The sequence below is a fragment of the Salvelinus fontinalis genome, chromosome 32 (genome assembly GCF_029448725.1).
Source record: "Salvelinus fontinalis isolate EN_2023a chromosome 32, ASM2944872v1, whole genome shotgun sequence".
NCBI classification, from domain to species: domain Eukaryota; kingdom Metazoa; phylum Chordata; class Actinopteri; order Salmoniformes; family Salmonidae; genus Salvelinus; species Salvelinus fontinalis.
In genome coordinates, this window is record NC_074696.1 from 33520411 (window position 1) to 33538851 (window position 18441).

Sequence of the window (18441 nt, forward strand, 5' to 3'; positions counted from 1 at the left end):
TCTCGTACCCCCCCCCCCCCCCCCCCCCCCCCCCCCATATCTTACATTTGGTGGCAGCTGTGGGATGTCCAGGTGGAACAATAAGAGGGGAAAGTGCACATTCTATAAGGAAAGGCACTCCTGGTGGGGTTGACATAAGTCCAAATAATCACAGGCACATAGATAGTTAAACATGACAGGCGGGTGGACTCATTTTGTAATCAACATGTTTATTGGTTTGAACCAAAAGGAACTGGCGGCTAGCTACAATGGTAGAACTAAGCAAGAAGCGTGGCGGATTGACAATCAATGAAAAAGATCCAAAGAAAGTAACTAGAATTTAACTCCCCATACATTTTTGGGGGATTTTAAGTCCACTGTGAATTGCAGAGCTGGTGAGGATCTGGCTATGACCCCCCAAAAATAGAATCCTTTTGACAGCATTAGGTTTTGGAAGTTGAAATGTAAAAGGGAACAATAATGAAAGGTCCAGAATCATGGAGCAGATCAGTCAGCATACAAAGTTGACTATGAATGAGTGACGGTCTAGCAGTTGAAAGGGAAGCCTGGTGTAAAGGTCTGGGCCACATTCAGTACAGACTTAGAGCAGTTCTAAGGCCTGTTCCTGAGGCGCCCCTGTGTGTCGTGGTTTAGTTAATTCATGACTTATGGAATTCTAAAAAGACCTGATGATTGAATGCATATGGATTTCACCAAACAAGGGCCACAAAATTGCAACAACGAATTAATGACATATCCAAAAAACATCCAATCATAAAAAAACTGAAGACACAGGGCCCCCCCACAAATCACAAAACATACATAAGGGAAGGACCACATACATAAGGGAAGGACCACATACATAAGGGAAGGACCACATACATAAGGGAAGGACCCGAAAAAAAAATGCACATATTGCATTTCAAATATCAACACAAGGGTTATATATTCTTACGACAACACAAAATAACAAAACATTTGGTTTAGCAGCCAAAATCATAGGACAAGTCTCACTCTGTTTCAGTTCAAAAGGTTTGAAGGGCAAGTCACTCACACCAAAATATTAAGCTACACATACTCTAAGTATGTCCCGCAGTGAATAGTATAAGGAAAAAAGCAGAGCAACTTCAAATCAGAATTGTGACAATCATGTACCCAAAGACAGCGCTATTCTGCACAGTGTTGAAGTGTTCGGTTTTCACAGGTGCTCCAAAATCAAAATAACCTGGACACCATCTTGTTGGCCACAAGGCTGATGTCCGTTTCACTACATTGTCATTATTAAAGCACCATAAGAGATGGATGACATGAGATTGTAAAATGTCTGGACCAATGAACAGTGCAGTTTCTAACAAGAAATGTAAATATTTTTTCAAGAACCCTCATATTAAAATCTGAACCTTGAAGCCACTTCCACTGCTTTTTTCCACTTTTCATTATTCCCTTTCGAATCCAGTCTAACCTGGGATATCAGGTAGGTGAAATTAATTAGGTGCAATTAATAGAACTGAAAACCAGCAGAACTCCAGACCTCCAGGGTAGGAGTGAATGCCCCTTCCATAGAACATAGTCCCCTTCCTAGTCATCTTCCAGACCTGAAAGTATTGCGCTTCATCAAACACGTCACTGGTTACTACCAACATTGTCACAGAAACATTCAGGAACTTTTTTCTTGCTTTTAACAACGCACATTTCATTTTGGGGTCGTTTTTGAAATATAGATTTCCCTTAACTATTTACACGTGGGAATTGACCTATATGGACAGAGATAAATTGTAATGTTTCTGATAGAAGAAATAGGAAAATGCATATGCATAAGCATGGTAGAAATGGAAAGGGAACAGTTTGGAGATTATGGAATCATTTTTAGACCAACGTTGAGGACAACAGTTCACCTGACATCCAAACATTACACTGTTGATTTTATGCGCATTTTACATTTAGTGTACTTTTCTTCGCATTTGTTGATAACAAAATCTGAAAACACTCTGGATACAACCAGTAAGGGAGAGATGGGGGCAACTTCTGAACTTGAGCACCGCACACGGCAAGAACGGCTTTCAGTCAAAACCCATACAGCGCTGTGACACGCAGAGCCAGAACTCTGACCTCATTTATAGCATGTTACTGTAGAGCCACCATGTTCCAATTCAGACTCTTATCAGTGCCCAAATATGCCATTTTCAACCCATATACGGGTTCAAGTGTAAAGGGTTAAGACAGGGGTTTGCAAAGTGGTTTTCGTTTTCTTGTATTTGTGCTTATGTAAATAGATGTGACATTCAATCAAAATAGGGAATTCGGTGGGATCTAAGTGTCATTGATGGCGCATTATTTGGTCACCTACCATGTACAGGTAACATGCAACATGTTATATAGCGTTAAAGCGATAGTTGTCGCTAGAAAAACTTGCTAGTGATCTAGGCAGTTAAATATCTTAAAAGTGCAACACACCATGAGTAAGAAAATACATCGCCTGTTTCAAAGTCAGGCCGAGGAAAGGGAAAGAAAAGCAAGTACAATTACTATTATGTATACACCTTAAAGCCAAGAACACATTTTTATAAAGCACAACGACATAGCAAAAAGCTATCAAGTCTTCTAACACCAACAACCCTCAAAACTAAAAACGTATTCAAAAACCGGATTTCTATGTCAAATGGAAATGAATTATGAATGTAATGTTTACTAGATTTCCCCAAATTTGTTTTGTTTTTGTATTCATTTGCTTATGTTCAGATTCTTGTTAAAGAAACCGCCGCGTATGTGTACTCTCTAAACTGTAATGCATTTGACAATTAGCAGCCAGACATCATAATTGGACAAAAAAAAAGAAATTATACATCCGAAAGATTTCCTCTTGAGCCTTGAATTTCTCATCCATATTGGTTTGACTTGACAATTTCAACCCTGGGATATACAATATCCCCAACTGGCAAGTAAGGTTTTTTGCCTTTCAATATATATCTATAGATATATAGCAAGTACAAATTCTATATAGGTCTTAACACTTTCCAGTTACTTAAACAGCAGAAACCTAGCATTTAAAGATTAGCTAATTACTGTATGTTGACGCCCCAAATTCCACAGAGAAGAACCAAGGGTTCTTGGTCATCCTCGGAGGCTTGATGTTAAGCACTGTCCATCACAGGCTGAAAAGAAAGCATGGAGAAAATGTTACATTGCATCAGTAATTTCATATTTTTAAAATAAAGTTGGATATGAACCAACCACCAACTATTCAAAGTTACGTGGATTAGGTGTGAGTTTCTCGAAAGCCTCGTTGCCAGTGCAGTAGTATATACAGTATCAGTTGATGAACCATTCCGCGTAGAACAGCAAAGTGCTTCATTTGTTCACTTTCGTTAGTTCAAGCTCAGAAGATTGTCAACAGAAATAACAGGCCACATTAGCTAGAAGGCTTTTGGGAAACTCACCCTGAATCAGGCCCTGATGTATGACCAAATTAATAGATATTCTCTGAACAGGAGCTTGATGTAAAACATAGTGAAAAAAGGTAGTTTCATATCTAACTCAACAGCCAAAAGACAGCTTCCCTCACCTTCTCTGATGTTAGTTGGCCCTCGGGCGGTGGTTTTGCCTGGCCCTCTGGCTTTGATTCACCCGGCGTGGAAGACAGCTCAGTGGGCGTATGCCCTGCCTTGTCATTAAGCTTCAGCTCAGTGTCAGACTTCTTACTATCCACCTTCGTGTCACCTTTGCCCTCTGTGTCCTTAGGTCGTTTAGGAGAGCTCTTCAGGGAGAGAGAAAGACGCATCACCCTTATTCAAGTGACATGTTTCCCCAAGTGGGCAAAGATACAGTGGCAAGAAAAAGTATGTGAACCCTTTGGAAATATCTGGATTTCTGCATAAAATGGTCATAAAATTTGATCGGATCTTCATCTAGGTCACAACAATAGACAAACAGTCTGCTTAAACTAATAACACACAAACATTGATATGTTTTCAAGTCTTTATTGAACACACCGTGTAAACATTCACAGTGCAGGGTGGAAAAAGTAAGTGAAACCTTGGATTTAATAACTGGTTGACCCTCTTTTGTCAGCAATAACCTCAACCAAACCTTTTCTGTAGTTTCAGATCAGACCTGCACAACGGCCAGGAGGAATTTTGGACCATTCCTCTTTACAAAACTGTTTCAGCAATATTCTTGGGATATTTGGTGTGAACTACTCGAGGTCATGCCACAGCATCAGTCAGGTTGAGGTCAGGACTCTGACTGGGCCACTCCAGAAGGCGTATTTTCTTCTGTTAAAGCCATTCTGTTGTTGATTTACTTCTGTGTTTTGGGTCGTTGTCCTGTTGCATCACCCAACTTCTGTTGAGCTTCAATTGGCGGACAGATAGCCTTACATTCTCCTGCAAAATGTCTTGATAAATTGATAATTCATTTTCCCGTCGATGATAGCAAGCTGTTCAGGACCTGAGGCAGCAAAGCAGCTCCAAATCATGATGCTCCCTCCACCATACATTACAGTTGGGATGAGGTTGATATGTTGGTGTGCTGTGCCTTTTTCTCCACACAGTGTTGTATGTTCCTTCCAAACAATTGAACTGTAGTTTTATCTGTCCACAGAATATTTTTCCAGTAGCGCTGTGGAACATCCAGGTGCACTTTTGCAAACGTCAGACGTGCAGCAATGTTTTTTTTGGACAGCAGTGGCTTCTTCCGTGGTGTCCTCCCATGAACACCATTCTTGTTCAGTGTTTTAAGTATCGTAGACTCGTCAACAGAGATGTTAGCATGTTCCAGAGATTTCTGAAAGTCTTTAGCTGACACTCTAGGATTCTTCTTAACCTCAATCAGCATTCTGCGCTGTGCTCTTGCAGTAATCTTTGCAGGGCGGACATTCCTAGGTAGAGTTGCAACAGTGCTGAATTTTTTCCATTTATAGACAATTTGTCTTACCGTGGACCGATGAACAACAAGGCTTTTAGATATACTTTTGTAACCCTTTGCAGCTTTATGCAAGTCAACTATTCTTAATCTTAGGTCTTCTGAGATCTCTTTTGTTCGAGGCATGGTTCACATCAGGCAATGCTTCTTGAGAATAGCAAAATCACATTTTTGTTGAGTGTTTTTTATATGGCAAGGCAGCTCTAACCAACATCTCCAATCTCACTTCATTGATTGGACTCCAGGTTAGCTGACTCCAATTACCTTTTGGAGAAGTCATTAGCCTAGGGGTTCACATTCATTTTGTAGATTGAAAAATGTATGTTTAAATGATGTATTCAATGTAGACAAGAAAAATACAATAATTTGTGTGTTATTAGTTTAAGCACACTGTTTGTCTATTGTTGTGACTTCGATGAAGATCAGATCAAATTTTATGACCAATTTATGCCGAAATCCAGGTAATTCCAAAGGGTTCACATACTTTGTCTTGCCACTCACTGTACATGATTGCTTATTTGTTCCCATTTTTTTTTACTGTTTTAAATAAACCCCCCCAAAAATTTACATTAAAATGCCATGCAATGACAGTTTCATTATGACAAGCAAAGTGAACCACACCTGCCACTCTTCTATTGAATAGTCAGTAGCACTTTGTTATAACACCTTGAAATACATTTTACAATTAGTTAATAGTTTATTCATCATTACTCCCACATGTGTTAATGTTAGCAAGCTAGTTATTCACACATGTATAAACAACTTTTAAAGTAATAATGATCCATAAGATCATTTATAAGATGTTTAATATTAGGTCCATAAACCATTTACTAATCATTTATACTTTATAAATGCTTTGAGTGACCAGTGTAATTTATCACAAAAATAACTTAATTGGTAGACATTCCAGCCGTATCCGATTCTACTGAAGGTCTCAAAATAGCCCAGAACATATCAATGGTAAAAGAATAAGCACACATCAAAGGATGTTGAAGGAAATGTAAAGCAGATTGTTTGTAAATGAAGAAGTGTTGTAATGCAACTGTTTTGCTAATGTCAACCTTGCAAAACAAACTAATCATAAACCAGGGAGATGTAACCTACACATAACAGCTGGCCGGATCGGCCCGTTTTCCTCATGTGGATTTTCATTCCTTCATTACAGCTGATATGTGATTGAAGTAGAAATGTTACATGTATGATTTGCAGGTGGAAATGTTACATGTATAACCTTTAAATGCAGAGGATTTTCACTCTTTGGTTTTGGTATATCACTGGCAAGAAAAAGGTAACAATTCCGTTTTCGGACAAAAATGTTACTTTACCAGCATAGAGTGCGTCTGAAGTAACACATCACACTATTACAACAGTGTGACGTTAAAATTAAATGATAAATAGATTCCCTTAAACATCCTCTGTAGTGTGTGATTGCTTAACCAATGATATGTTCAAGGCCGTTCTAGGATAGAACAGCAGAATATGTAGTGCTGCAGAATATTCCCGTGGAACATGTAATTCAGATTAAAGCAGAAAATGGTAACGTCATTGCCTGTGAGGCAGTTCGTCTGCGATTACCGGCCATCAATGTTCCCAAACATTTTCTGGGCACTGAGCAAATTTCAGGTCTTATGAGCGGAATCTTGAACACTCTGTGCAACTTACAGCACGCTTTTACTGTGAACACTGAGGCTGTGCCCTTTTTGTTACAGTTTTAGAAAATGTCCAAGTAGACACCTGAAGCTATTTGGAGCATATTAGGACATTCACAGTTGCCTACCAACAAAAACAATGGATCAAATGCATTGCATAACATTTTCAGATGAAAATAGCTATTGATTGAGGCCTGTATTCCATGAGACTTTTTAAAAACATTATGCAGGGCTTAACATTAACCTTAGGTTTTTTATTTGTCTGAAAGCTCAAGTCACTTATCAGAAAACAGAAAAACTTGTCTGTAAACAGTGAACACCATGGGCCAAATATGTGACTGGAAATTGTGTTGTATTGTGATGAATGAAGGAGGAAACTACTTTACAAAATAAAAGTATCATTATTGGTACCTACAGAGAATTGTAAAAAATAATGTCTGCCTGTTGTCTTCTTTGTATATTCAAGCCCATCTCAAAATACACTACTGCCCCTTTGAGATAAAAACAAAGGTCTTAACCTGACGTGCTTTTCAAAGATGGCAAGAAATGCATCACAGCGGTCTAAGGCACTACATCTCAGTGCACCAGGCGTCACTACAGTCCCTTGTTCAATTCCAGGCTGTATCACATCCGGCTGTGAATTGTGCGCTGCCCTATGGTACTCCCATTGGCCTAGCGTCGTCTGGGGTTGGCCGTCATAGTAAAGAAGAATTCGATCTAAATGACTTGCCTAGTTAAATAAAGGTTAACAAATGAACAGTGTTTGTATTAGCTATAACGTGCCTAATAACTCGCTAACTAGCAAAGAATATGAAACATTTTCACACACGGCTCTGCTCTTTGATCTCAAAAGTGCTTCTATTCCAACAGCGGGTGATTCCTGACGGGCCGGCCCCAGATGGTAAGGGTATGCAACAACACATCTGCCACGCTGATCCTCAACACGGGGGCCCATCAGGGGTGCGTGATTAGTCCCCTCCTGTACTCCCTATTCACCCACGACTGCGTGGCCAAGCACGACTCCAACACCATTATTAAGTTTGCTGACGACAACAGTGCCTGATCACCAACAACGATGAGTCGGCCTATAAGGAGGAGGTCCAGTCACCCAAGTCATAGACTGTTCTCTCCGCTACCGCACGACAAGCGGTACCGGAGCGCCATGTCTAGGTCCGAAAGGCTACTTAACTGCTTCTACCCCCAAGTCATAAGACTGCTGAACAATTAGTCAAAATGGCCACCTGGACAGTTTACATTGACACCCCTTGCCCCTTTGTTTTTACACTGCTTCTACTCATTGTTTATTATCTATGCAGTCACTTTAACCCTACTTACATGTACAAATTACACTGACTAACCTGTACCCTTGCACATTGACTCAGTACCGGTACCCCATGTATATATCCTCGTTATTTTATTGTGTTAATTTTTCTTTTTAAAATTATTTTAGCTTATAAGGTAAATGGTTTCTTTATTCTATTTCTTGACCTACACTGTTGGTTAAGGACTCGTAAGTAAGCACTTTACGGTAAGGTCTACACCTGATGTATTGGGCGCATGTGACAAATACAATTTGATTTTGAAACTGCTTGTGCCGGCCAATGCAATAGAACGCTATTCTGATGCGCTCTGCCTACGACAAAATCACTGACAATCTTGCCAAGTTAGGTTTGATGCATTGAAAAAGACTGATGTGTTCATTTGATCATAATTCCCACACTACTGTAGAAGGAAACTTTGATCTGTTTCAGGAAAGATAATGTAAACTAACGGGGCAACTAAAGGTCAGTAAAGTTCAATTTCATGCATCAGCATCTCTGCGCAGGCTGGCATTTCTTCTCCACTGCAGACCTGAAGGAGCTGCGCAGCTTAGAGGGAACATTGTCATAAATTACTACCTACAATAGTGGCTATATAGCCAATGGACTTCTTAGTAAATGCTCAGCCGTTTGAATGCCCTATCAATTGAAATCGGCAAAATATAAACAAATACAGTAGCGATATAGGGTATGTTTATACTTGTTAGACTGACTAGACATGTGAATGTTTGACACTTACCTCGCTGGAACCCCCAGCTTTCCTCTTGGCCACTCCCTTGTCATTCTTCTCATCGATGACGAGGGTCCCTTCGTCCTCGTCACTGCTTCCTTCTGCATCCCCCTTTTGTTCCCCTCCTGCTTCCACCGCCCCTTCTGCTGGAGTCTCCTTCTTTGCTGGCTGGGGGAGAAAGAACAGAATTAAGGATGGGAAACGTGGTGAACTACTCCCAATGCACACCTGTATTTGATGAGGTTGAGTATAGGTAAATGTGTATTTGGGAGTACTTTCGTCATTGATGATGAAGTAGTAGGGTTTTTGTGTTCCCAGAATAGCAAAGAAAAACATTGGGTGATGTGCGTCTTAATATCTGCTAAAATCATATACCATCATGTGTCACACAGGAACAAAGGCTGAAGCATGTCAGCAGGCACACAAACAGACACGTCCCTTTCCGTCTCTAAGCACACACCTCATAGCCTGCGGGTTCGTGTATCACTGTAGGGTTGTTCTCAATTTCCCAGAGACCCTCGCTGAAGCCTTTCCTCTTGGTGGGCTTGCCAAACTTCTCCTTGCCCTCCTCATAAGGGAACAGGTCCTTGGGACCCAGGAATGCCCTGAGAGGATAAAGGTTATAAAGTTCAAAGGTTGACGCATGCAACCACCTACAGAGCTTCAAAATACTGTTCTATGGAACTACCAGGTAAACGACTAATGTGTAATTCCAAATGAACCACCCAGTGCACTCATGGAGATCTGGAGAGAATTTGATAGGTGTAAGGAACGATATGGTGGTAGCTCCAACTTGTTCTCCGATAGGTATAAGTAATACGGTGAAAATACAGACTAGCCTATTAAAGCCTCTCATATCGCGACAAGTGTATAGAAGGTAGGGGCTAGGCGTTCATTTGGAATTAGGCAAGACTATGTGATGGGATTCATCGCATCAAAAACGATTTACTTACGTCTCATGTGTCCCAAAGAAGAACACTTGGTACTTGTTGGAGGGGGACTTGACAACTCCTTCGGGTAACTCGTTAATCTGCGGAAGAAGCAAACAATGAGTGTAATTGTTAGTGAGTGCTTCAAACTAAATAACCTGGGGCAAAAAGTGCAACAAAAAAGTGCAAAGACGGTGATTCTTGAATTTCAGGAGCTACCGCAAACAATATAAGTTCATATTAAATATTTTGTTTGGCTACTGAAACAAAGAAAAAGGCAGACCAGCGTAAACTAAAAGGCCAAAGCTGCTTTAAGAATTAGGTCATTAAAAATGTACTTCACACACACTCACTTGAGGCCAGGTTAAGTGCTTTAATGACTGACACACACACTTTCGTTTTCTCAGTCAAATACACACATAGCGTAAATGACTGACATTCAGAGTTCTGTCAAAATGGTGTCTCTCCCCCCAAGGCAAATATTGGGCACTGAACACAGTGGCAAATCAATGAGTCACTTCACCGACCCCCTTCACCCAATTTGAGCCGAACAACAAAACTGATAGACCTGTGTGTATATGTATGGCGTAGTTTAGGGAATAGTAAAGAATTGTTATTTTGTGTCCTGTGAATGTATTATGAATGTGAATGGGATCACACACAAATGTATTGATAACCCAGCGCTTATGTGTGTAGTGAGTGTATACTTTTCTGAGGGCTCATTTGACACATTCTTTGGTGTAGGTGAACACACAGACACACAGAAATAGAATTCCAAATTCTAAGAATTAACATTTCAGAAGTAGGCCTAAATTAGTACTACTTTTATCTCTAATTTCATTTCTATGCTCACGCATCTGTTTCTTTTCAAAACTATGTAACATCAAAGGATTAAAATTGTTTATATGCGATGTATCCACAGGCACACTCAAGATACCTTTCTGATGAGCACATGATACAATTGCCCTGTTGAAATCTAAGGGGGAAAAGAGATGATGCCATTATGTCAAACATGTAGTGGCAAATATGTCTATTAAGCAAACCAGAGCGCACTATTTTTATTTTTATTTATTATTCACAGATAGCCAGGGACACACTCCAATATAATTTACAAACTAAGATTTTGTGTTTAGTGAGTCCGCCAGATCAGAGGCATTAGGGACGACCAGGGATGTTCTCTTGATAGTGTGTGAATCGGACCATTTTCCTGTACTGCTAAGCATTCAAAATGTAACGAGTAATTTTTGGTGTTAGGGAAAATGTATAGAGTGAAAAGTACAGTGGCGCAGCGGTGTAAGGCAATGCATCGCAGTGCAAGACTGTGCAAAACTGTCAGCAAGGCAACGAGTGGCTACTTTGAAGAATCTAAAATATATTTTGATTTGTTTAACACTTTGGTTACTACATGATTCCATGTGTTATTCTACAATGTAGAAAATAGTAAAAATAAAGAGAAACCCTTGAATGAGTAGATGTGTCCAAACTTGAGGTACTGTGTGTGTGTGTGATATATATATATTTTAAATAAACAAATGGCAATTCTCATTAATGAAAATACATGACCTACTTTCCCCTAATTTGCAATGGAGTCTAAGCTAAAACACCCGTAAACCATTTCCATTACCTTTACAATAGGCTCATGCATTGCTGCCAGACAATCAAATGCCGCCGCTGCCACCAAATACACTATATACACAAAAGTATGTGGACACCACTTCAAATGAGTTTATTCAGCTATTTCAGCCACACCCGTTGCTGACTGGTGTATAAAATCAATTACACAGTCATGCAATCTCCATAGACAAACATTGGGCTTACATTTGAAAGTCACTGAGCTCTTCAGTAAGTCCACATGGCACCATCATAGGATGCCACTTTTCCAACAAGTCAGTTCGTCAAATTCCTGCCCTGCTTGAGCTGCCTGTCAACTGTAAGTGGTGTTCTTGTTTAGTGGAAAAGTCTAGGCGCAACAATGGCTCAGCCACGAAGTGGTAGGCCACACAAGCTGACAGAATGGGACCGGCGAGTGCAGAAGCGCGTAGCACATATAACTCTTCTGTCCTCGGTTGCAACACTCACTACAGAGTTCCAAACAGCACAGGAACTGTTTGTCGGGAGCTTCATGAAAACGGGTTTCCATGGCCGAGCAGCCGCACGCACACAAGCCGAAGATCAACATGCACAATGCCGAGCGTTTGCTGGAGTGGTGTAAAGCTCACCGCCATTGGACTCTGGAGCAATGGAAACACTTTTTCTGGAGTGATGAATCACGCTTCACCATCTGGCAGTCCGACAGACAAATCTGGGTTTGGCTGTTGCCAGGAGAAAGCTACCTTCCCCAATGCATAGTACCAACTGTAAAATTTGGTGGAGGAGGAATAATGGTCTGGGGCTGTTTTTCATGATTCGGCTAGGCCCTTTAGTTCCAGTGAAGGGAAATCTTAATGCTACAGCATACAATGACATTCTAGATGATTCTGTGCTTCCAACTTCGTGGCAACAGTTTGGCATTCTGTATTTTATTAGGATCCCCATTAGCTGCAACACAGAACATGAATAGACAAGAACAGCTCAAGGACAGAACAGTTTGGGGAAGACCCTTTCCTGTTTCAGCATGACAATACCCCTGTGCACAAATAGAGGTCCATACAGAAATAGTTTGTCAATGATCGGTGTGTAAGAACTTGACTGGCCTGCAGAGCCTTGACCTAAACCCCATCAAACACCTTTGGGATGCATTTGAACGCCGACTGCGAGCCAGGCTTAATCACCCAACATCAGTGCCCAACCTCACTAATGCTCTTGTGGCTAAATGGAAGCAAGTCCCCACAGCATGGTTCCAACATCTAGTGGAAAGCCTACCCAGAAGAGTGTAGGCTGCTATAGCAGCAAAGGGCGGGACCAACTTCATACTAATGCCCATGATTTACCAATGTTCGACGGGCAGGTGTCCACATACTTTTGGTAATGTGTATTATCCATTCGGAATTCCCACACTAGCAAACTCCGTTACAATGTTTCAAAGTATCCATTTCGCGACTCGCCTAGTAGCAACTTCGTATCACAATCACATTGTAAAATACTACCGCTTGGACTTGGAATAGCCTAATATCCTAGAAGTCCAGGGGTAACTGACATTAAATATACTCCAGCCTATTTGTTACACAAGTTGAATATATTATATGTTTGTTTACTTGAAGCCAGGATCTATCGGACAGCCTATACTAGGCCTCGTATCAATGAATAAATTAAACAGCATCTCTGCGAAATGAATAGTATTCAGGACGGCATTTGCTAGGTCAATGTAAAAGTATGTTTACTACTACAATTTAGATTTCCCAAAATGAAACACCAAATGTACAACAAAAAAAACATGTCACTGGCCTATTTCACAGCGCGCAGTCATACGTAAATAAACTTTGCAAAGACCAGGGGTAGGCCTCATTGAACTGATCTAGCAGATAGGCCTATATACATGTGGGATAGAAACAAAAAGACCTAGGCCTACTATTAGCGTTTGGTTAAGAAAAGTCTGAAGTTGCTTACCCTCGCGGGCCAATGTGGATAACCCTTCATTTTCGCAAACACGAGATCCCCAGGCTTATATTCTTTTTGCCTATTCGACCTCGGCATGGCTTCTCAGTGGATTAATAAGATTTTAAAAAAGATATATAAAAATGTACAATGTGGGTTTACTGTTGCAAGTACAACGAAATATAGCAACCTAGAGGATTGCACTTGTTAGGTTAGCAGCTCCAACTTTCGGTTGCTTTAGGTTTTCGCGTCAAAATTCAACCACGCGTAGAAAATTGGAAAGTGGACGCAATCGAATTGGTAACTTTGCGCGGTCTAGTGCTTTGCAGAGTGTGGTTACAAACTGCACCTATCAATTGTAATTTTCGTAGGTTTTTATAAAAATCCCGTTATTCCAACCGTCCTAATCCTCTGTATATAGAGACTTGTTTTTGTTTGAAATTGGAACCGCTTCCCTCTTCCGAGCAGACTCATTATCTGAAATTGACTAGTATGGTCTAGGCTTGAAACCGAGGTAGCAAAGATATTGGAATTGTGCAAGATGACAACCTCCAAGGATTTTAAGCAAAATAAACCTACCAAAACACCAACAAAATCCTTATTTTGTATTTGATTTGCACAGATTAAAATCAGATCCTCAGATTAAAATTGAAATTGTCTATAATATTCTACTGATACAATATTATTGATGTATCTGAGTAGCCTATCTAGGGAGATCCAATAAAATGTTCTCCACTGTTGTGTGAATCCAAAAGGGGTACTGTATTGGCTTTATTTTCTTTCACACCGTCTTTTGTAGCATGGTTCCAGCAACCATGTGGTGAATGAATGTGTAACCCCACAATTCAGCTTGGTGCAGCTCTGCTGGCTAGTAGTGTGAAAAAGGGTTGGGTAGTACACAAGTTTCAAACTGACAATTAACTCTGAAATGTCCAACTGAATTTTTTTTTTTTTTGTAAATGTAACCTTTATATAACTAAGCAAGTCAGTTAAGAACAAATTCTTATTTACAATGACTGCCTACCGGGGAACTGTTGTTCAGGGGCAGAACAACAGATGTTGACCTTGTCAGCTCGGGGATTCGACCCAGCAACCTTTCTGTTAATGGCCCAACCCTGTAACCACTAGGTTACCTGCCGCCCCAATTTTATGGCCCAGGGTTGCTCCTGGTATTTTCAATTTAAGACGAAGCGTGTGAATATTGAGAACTCCAAAGAACCTGTACAAATCTGTGTAAAAAATATTGACATTAATGGATATATCAAGAAAATGTAGTTTTAGCAGTACTTTCACAGGGTTCATTAGTGAGCACTGTCCAGGCGAAATGCTGAATTTCCATCAAGGTGGAAGAAATTTGATCTTGTAACAACATATTTTTATGCCCTTAGGAAAGACACACCATAAACACGGACAAACACCCTTACATCAGAACACTCATATGAGAGCACTTGACAAGGAGTCCTACCCCATTGCAACTGGGGTAGTACATCTTGGAACTTAACAGAATCTTTGTAACTATGGCTCTTTTAAGACATTATGCATCGAATAAAGATAGACTCTGTTTGGAATACCTTGGAGCAGTGAGACTCATCACTCTTTACATTCACCAGAACAGAAAAGCAGTGTGACAATCCGTCGACTGAAAGAGTCCAGTCTTCCTGTTAGATATTAGTAAAAATCCAAGACCAACCAAAATATGTCCAACCAAACCAAACCCGTTGGATGTGATGCCAGACAAACCATAGTGCCTCAGTCTCGCCTATACACTTTTGACACTTCATTGTATAGCATCTCAAGTACCTCGTGTGACAGGTTCTGAGCAGCACAGACAAAAGTGTCAGCATCCTGTTTGCAGAAAAACCTGTCAGCAGGTTTGGGTCCCTCCACACTTATGCCTAAGGATAGCTTCCTGGGTATTCCAAACAAGGCATCTGCAGCTACAATTTGAGTCCCATTTGCCTAAAACAAATTACTCCCACCTGTCAAATCCATATTGTTGTTTCTTGCTGTATACCCGAGGACATAGAGAGGTTCTGCTGACATCTGAGGAGGCTGGTGGAATCCAACTACTAGTATTGAGTACATGCCCAGTGGGCAAAACTTGGTTGAAAGGACGTCGTTTTATGACATCTTATTGTGGTCGCAAACTGGTTGAAAAATTATGTTTTTTAAACTAACCAGAAAATAACGTATTTTTCTGACCACCATATGACCAGTTGGTCATAGTTGTGACTATCTGACCAGCTGGTCATAATTCTGACCACTATAATATGTGATATATTATGTAGCCTACTGGTCATAGTTAAGACCCCATCATAGACCCCATTATTACCTACGGTACCAGTCAGAAGTCCTTGTATGACTCATTTGTGAAGATCCTGTAAGATCGAATTTCTGCTCCAAATAAAGTACAGGAAATAACAACCAAAAATGTTGTTGTTGGGTATTCATGGATCAGTACTTCAACCCAAACACGGTGTGTTGAGTAAAGCCATGTCACGTTCCTGACCGGTTTTCTGTTATTTTGTATGTGTTTGACGGTCAGGGCGTGAGTTTGGGTGGGTAGTCTATGTTGTGTGTTTCTATGTTTGTTAAGGGTGACCTGATATGGCTCTCAATTAGAGGCAGGTGGTTTTCATTTCCTCTGATTGAGAGCCATATTAAGGTAGGTGTTTTCACACTGTTTGTTTGTGGGTGGTTGTCTCCTGTGTCTGTGTCAGTGTATGTTACGCCACACGGGACTGTTTTCGGTTTTGTTTGTTTGTTCGTTTTATGTAGTCAGTTTTCCTGTTATTGCGTTCTTCACGTTATATGTAAGTTCGTGTCCAGGTCTGTTGACTGCGTTTGTTATTTTGTAAATTCTCAAGTGTTTCGTGTTCGTCTTTCATTTAAATAAATTCATTATGACTGCATACCTCGACGCGTATTGGTCCGACCCATGCTTCTCCTCTTCAGACGAAGAGGAGGAGAGCAGCCGTTACAGAACCACCCACCAACAAAGGATCAAGCAACGAGGGAAAAAGCAGCAACTACAAACGCAGGATTACAGGAATAAGGAGGATTTCTGGACATGGGAGGAAATACTGGACGGAAAGGGACCCTGGGCGCAAACTGGAGAATATCGCCGCTCTCGTGAGTGGAAGGAGGCAGCCACAGCCCAGGAGCGGTGGTATGAGGAGGAAGCAAGGAGACGTGGCTGGAAGCCAGAGAATCAAGCTCAAGACCGGAGATATGAAGGTAAGCGGCTAGCATGGAAGCCCGTGAAGAAACCCCAAAAATTTCTTGGGGGGGGGGCTAAGAGGTAGTGGGCCAAGGGCAGGTAGGAGACCTGCGCCCACTTCCCAGGCTAACCGTGGAGAGCGGGAGTACGGGCAGACACCGTGTTACGCAGTAGAGCGCACGGTGTCTCCTGTACGTGTTCATAGCCCGGTGCGGGTTATTCCACCTCCCCGCACTGGTAGGGCTAGATTGAGCATTGAGCCAAGTGCCATGAAGCCGGCTCTACATATCTGGCCACCAGTACGTCTCCTCGGGCCGGCTTACATGGCACCAGCCTTACGCATGGTGTCCCCGGTTCGCCTACATAGCCCCGTGCGGGTTATTCCACCTCCCCGCACTGGTCAGGCGACGGGGAGCATACAACCAGGTAAGGTTGGGCAGGCTCAGTGCTCAAGGGAGCCAATACGCCTGCACGGTCCGGTATTTCCGGCGCCACCTTCCCGCCCCAGCCCAGTACCACCAGTGCCTACACCACGCACCAGGCTTCCAGTGCATTTCCAGAGCCCTGTTCCTCCTCCACGCACTCTCCCTATGGTGCGTGTCTCCAGCCCAGTGCCTCCAATTCCGGCACCACGCACCAAGCCTCCTGTGCATCCTGTTGCTACTCCCCGCACTAGCCCTGAGATGCGTGTCCCCAGCCCGGTACCACCAGTTCCGGCACCACGCACTAGGCCTAATGTGCGTCCCCAGGGTCCAGTATGCCCTGTTCCTTCTCCCCGCACTAGCCTGAAGGTGCGTGTCCTTAGCCCGGTGCCTCCAGTTCCGGCACCACGCACCAGGCCTACAGTGCGCCTCATCCGGCCAGAGCCATCCGTCTGCCCAGCGCCATCTGAGCCATCCGTCTCCCCAGCGCCATCTGAGCCATCCGTCTGTCTCGAGCCATTAGAGCCGCCCGTCTGTCCCGAGCCGTCAGAGCCGGTAGTCAGTCAGGAGCCGCTAGAGCCATTCGTCAGTCAGGATCTGCCAGAGCCACCAACCAGACAGGATCTGCCAGAGCCGCCAACCAGACAGGATCTGCCAGAGCCGCCAGCGAGCCATGAGCGTCCAGAGCCGCCAGCGAGCCATGAGCGTCCAAAGCCGCCAGCAAGCCATGAGCATCCAGAGCCGCCAGCCAGCCATGAGCGTCCAGAGCCGCCAGCCAGCCATGAGCGTCCAGAGCCGCCAGCCAGCCATGAGCGTCCAGAGCCGCCAGCCAGCCATGAGCGTCCAGAGCCGCCAGCCAGCCATGAGCGTCCAGAGCCGTCAGCCAGCCATGAGCGTCCAGAGTCGTCAGCCAGCCATGAGCAGCCCCTCAGCCCGGAGCTGTTATTTATCCAGAGCTGCCCTTCAGTCCAGAGCTGTTATTGCGTTCTTCACGTTATATGTAAGTTCGTGTCCAGGTCTGTTGACTGCGTTTGTTATTTTGTAAATTCTCAAGTGTTTCGTGTTCGTCTTTCATTTAAATAAATTCATTATGACTGCATACCTCGACGCGTATTGGTCCGACCCATGCTTCTCCTCTTCAGACGAAGAGGAAGAGAGCAGCCGTTACAAGCCAGTAAAAGTTGCTCAAATACACTCACTTTGGATCAACATGATAGCAACATTACATTTGTAAAAAAAAAAAAAAAATAACATGAGCAGTCCCATGTGGCAGTCTGTGCATGAACTGTCCTGTCTAAGAGAAACATAGCATAGCATTCACACTTCATTTAGCAATATCTGTTAGGCCCAGACATAAGGAAATGAGCAAGCCAAAAGCAGTAGATGGATTATCAGTTCTATTATATATTCTATGCAGAATATCACTACTACAGTTAGTCAGATTATGCAGAATAGTGCAGAAAAGCTAGAATGATCAGCTGCTGATGAACAGGTGCTCTAAGGTCAATTGAAAGCTCATTGGATACAGTACATACCTCCCACAATTCCAAATGATGAACAATGTTTCTACCATTGTGAAACCCAACGATGCCAGTGCCTCAGTCTCTACAACACCCGATCTCACCGCCTCCCTCCTGTGACACTCCACAACTGCCACAGCATGATGTGTCTAGTGGAGTTGAAGCTCAACAGCTGGGATATGAAGCAGCAACTCCTGCAGTGTCCTCCAGTGTCCTCTG

The 18441-nt window shown here is 42.4% G+C and overlaps 1 protein-coding gene across 1 annotated transcript; it reads right to left on the reverse strand.

The window, feature by feature from the left end:
* Positions 1–189: 189 nt before the first annotated feature.
* LOC129831119 (hepatoma-derived growth factor-like) lies at positions 190–13551 on the reverse strand. The gene is made up of 6 exons (XM_055894183.1): positions 13073–13551; positions 9551–9627; positions 9058–9202; positions 8607–8765; positions 3542–3733; positions 190–3131 (listed from the first exon to the last, which is right to left on the reverse strand). Exons 1-6 carry the CDS (start codon positions 13157–13159, stop codon positions 3111–3113), a joined length of 681 nt encoding a protein of 226 aa, XP_055750158.1. The 5' UTR covers positions 13160–13551; the 3' UTR covers positions 190–3110.
* Between the last annotated feature and the right edge of the window lie 4890 nt (positions 13552–18441).

What these genes read in the sequence shown, in the direction of transcription:
- LOC129831119 (XM_055894183.1), bottom strand. Translation starts at nt 13,159, where the DNA reads ATGCCGAGGTCGAATAGGCAAAAAGAATATAAGCCTGGGGATCTCGTG. An exon ending in ATCCACATTGGCCCGCGAGG is followed by an intron (nt 9,628 to 13,072) that starts GTAAGCAACTTC and finishes CTTCTTCCGCAG; the next exon opens with ATTAACGAGTTACCCGAAGG. An exon ending in AAGCTGGGGGTTCCAGCGAG is followed by an intron (nt 3,734 to 8,606) that starts GTAAGTGTCAAA and finishes CTCTCCCTGAAG; the next exon opens with AGCTCTCCTAAACGACCTAA.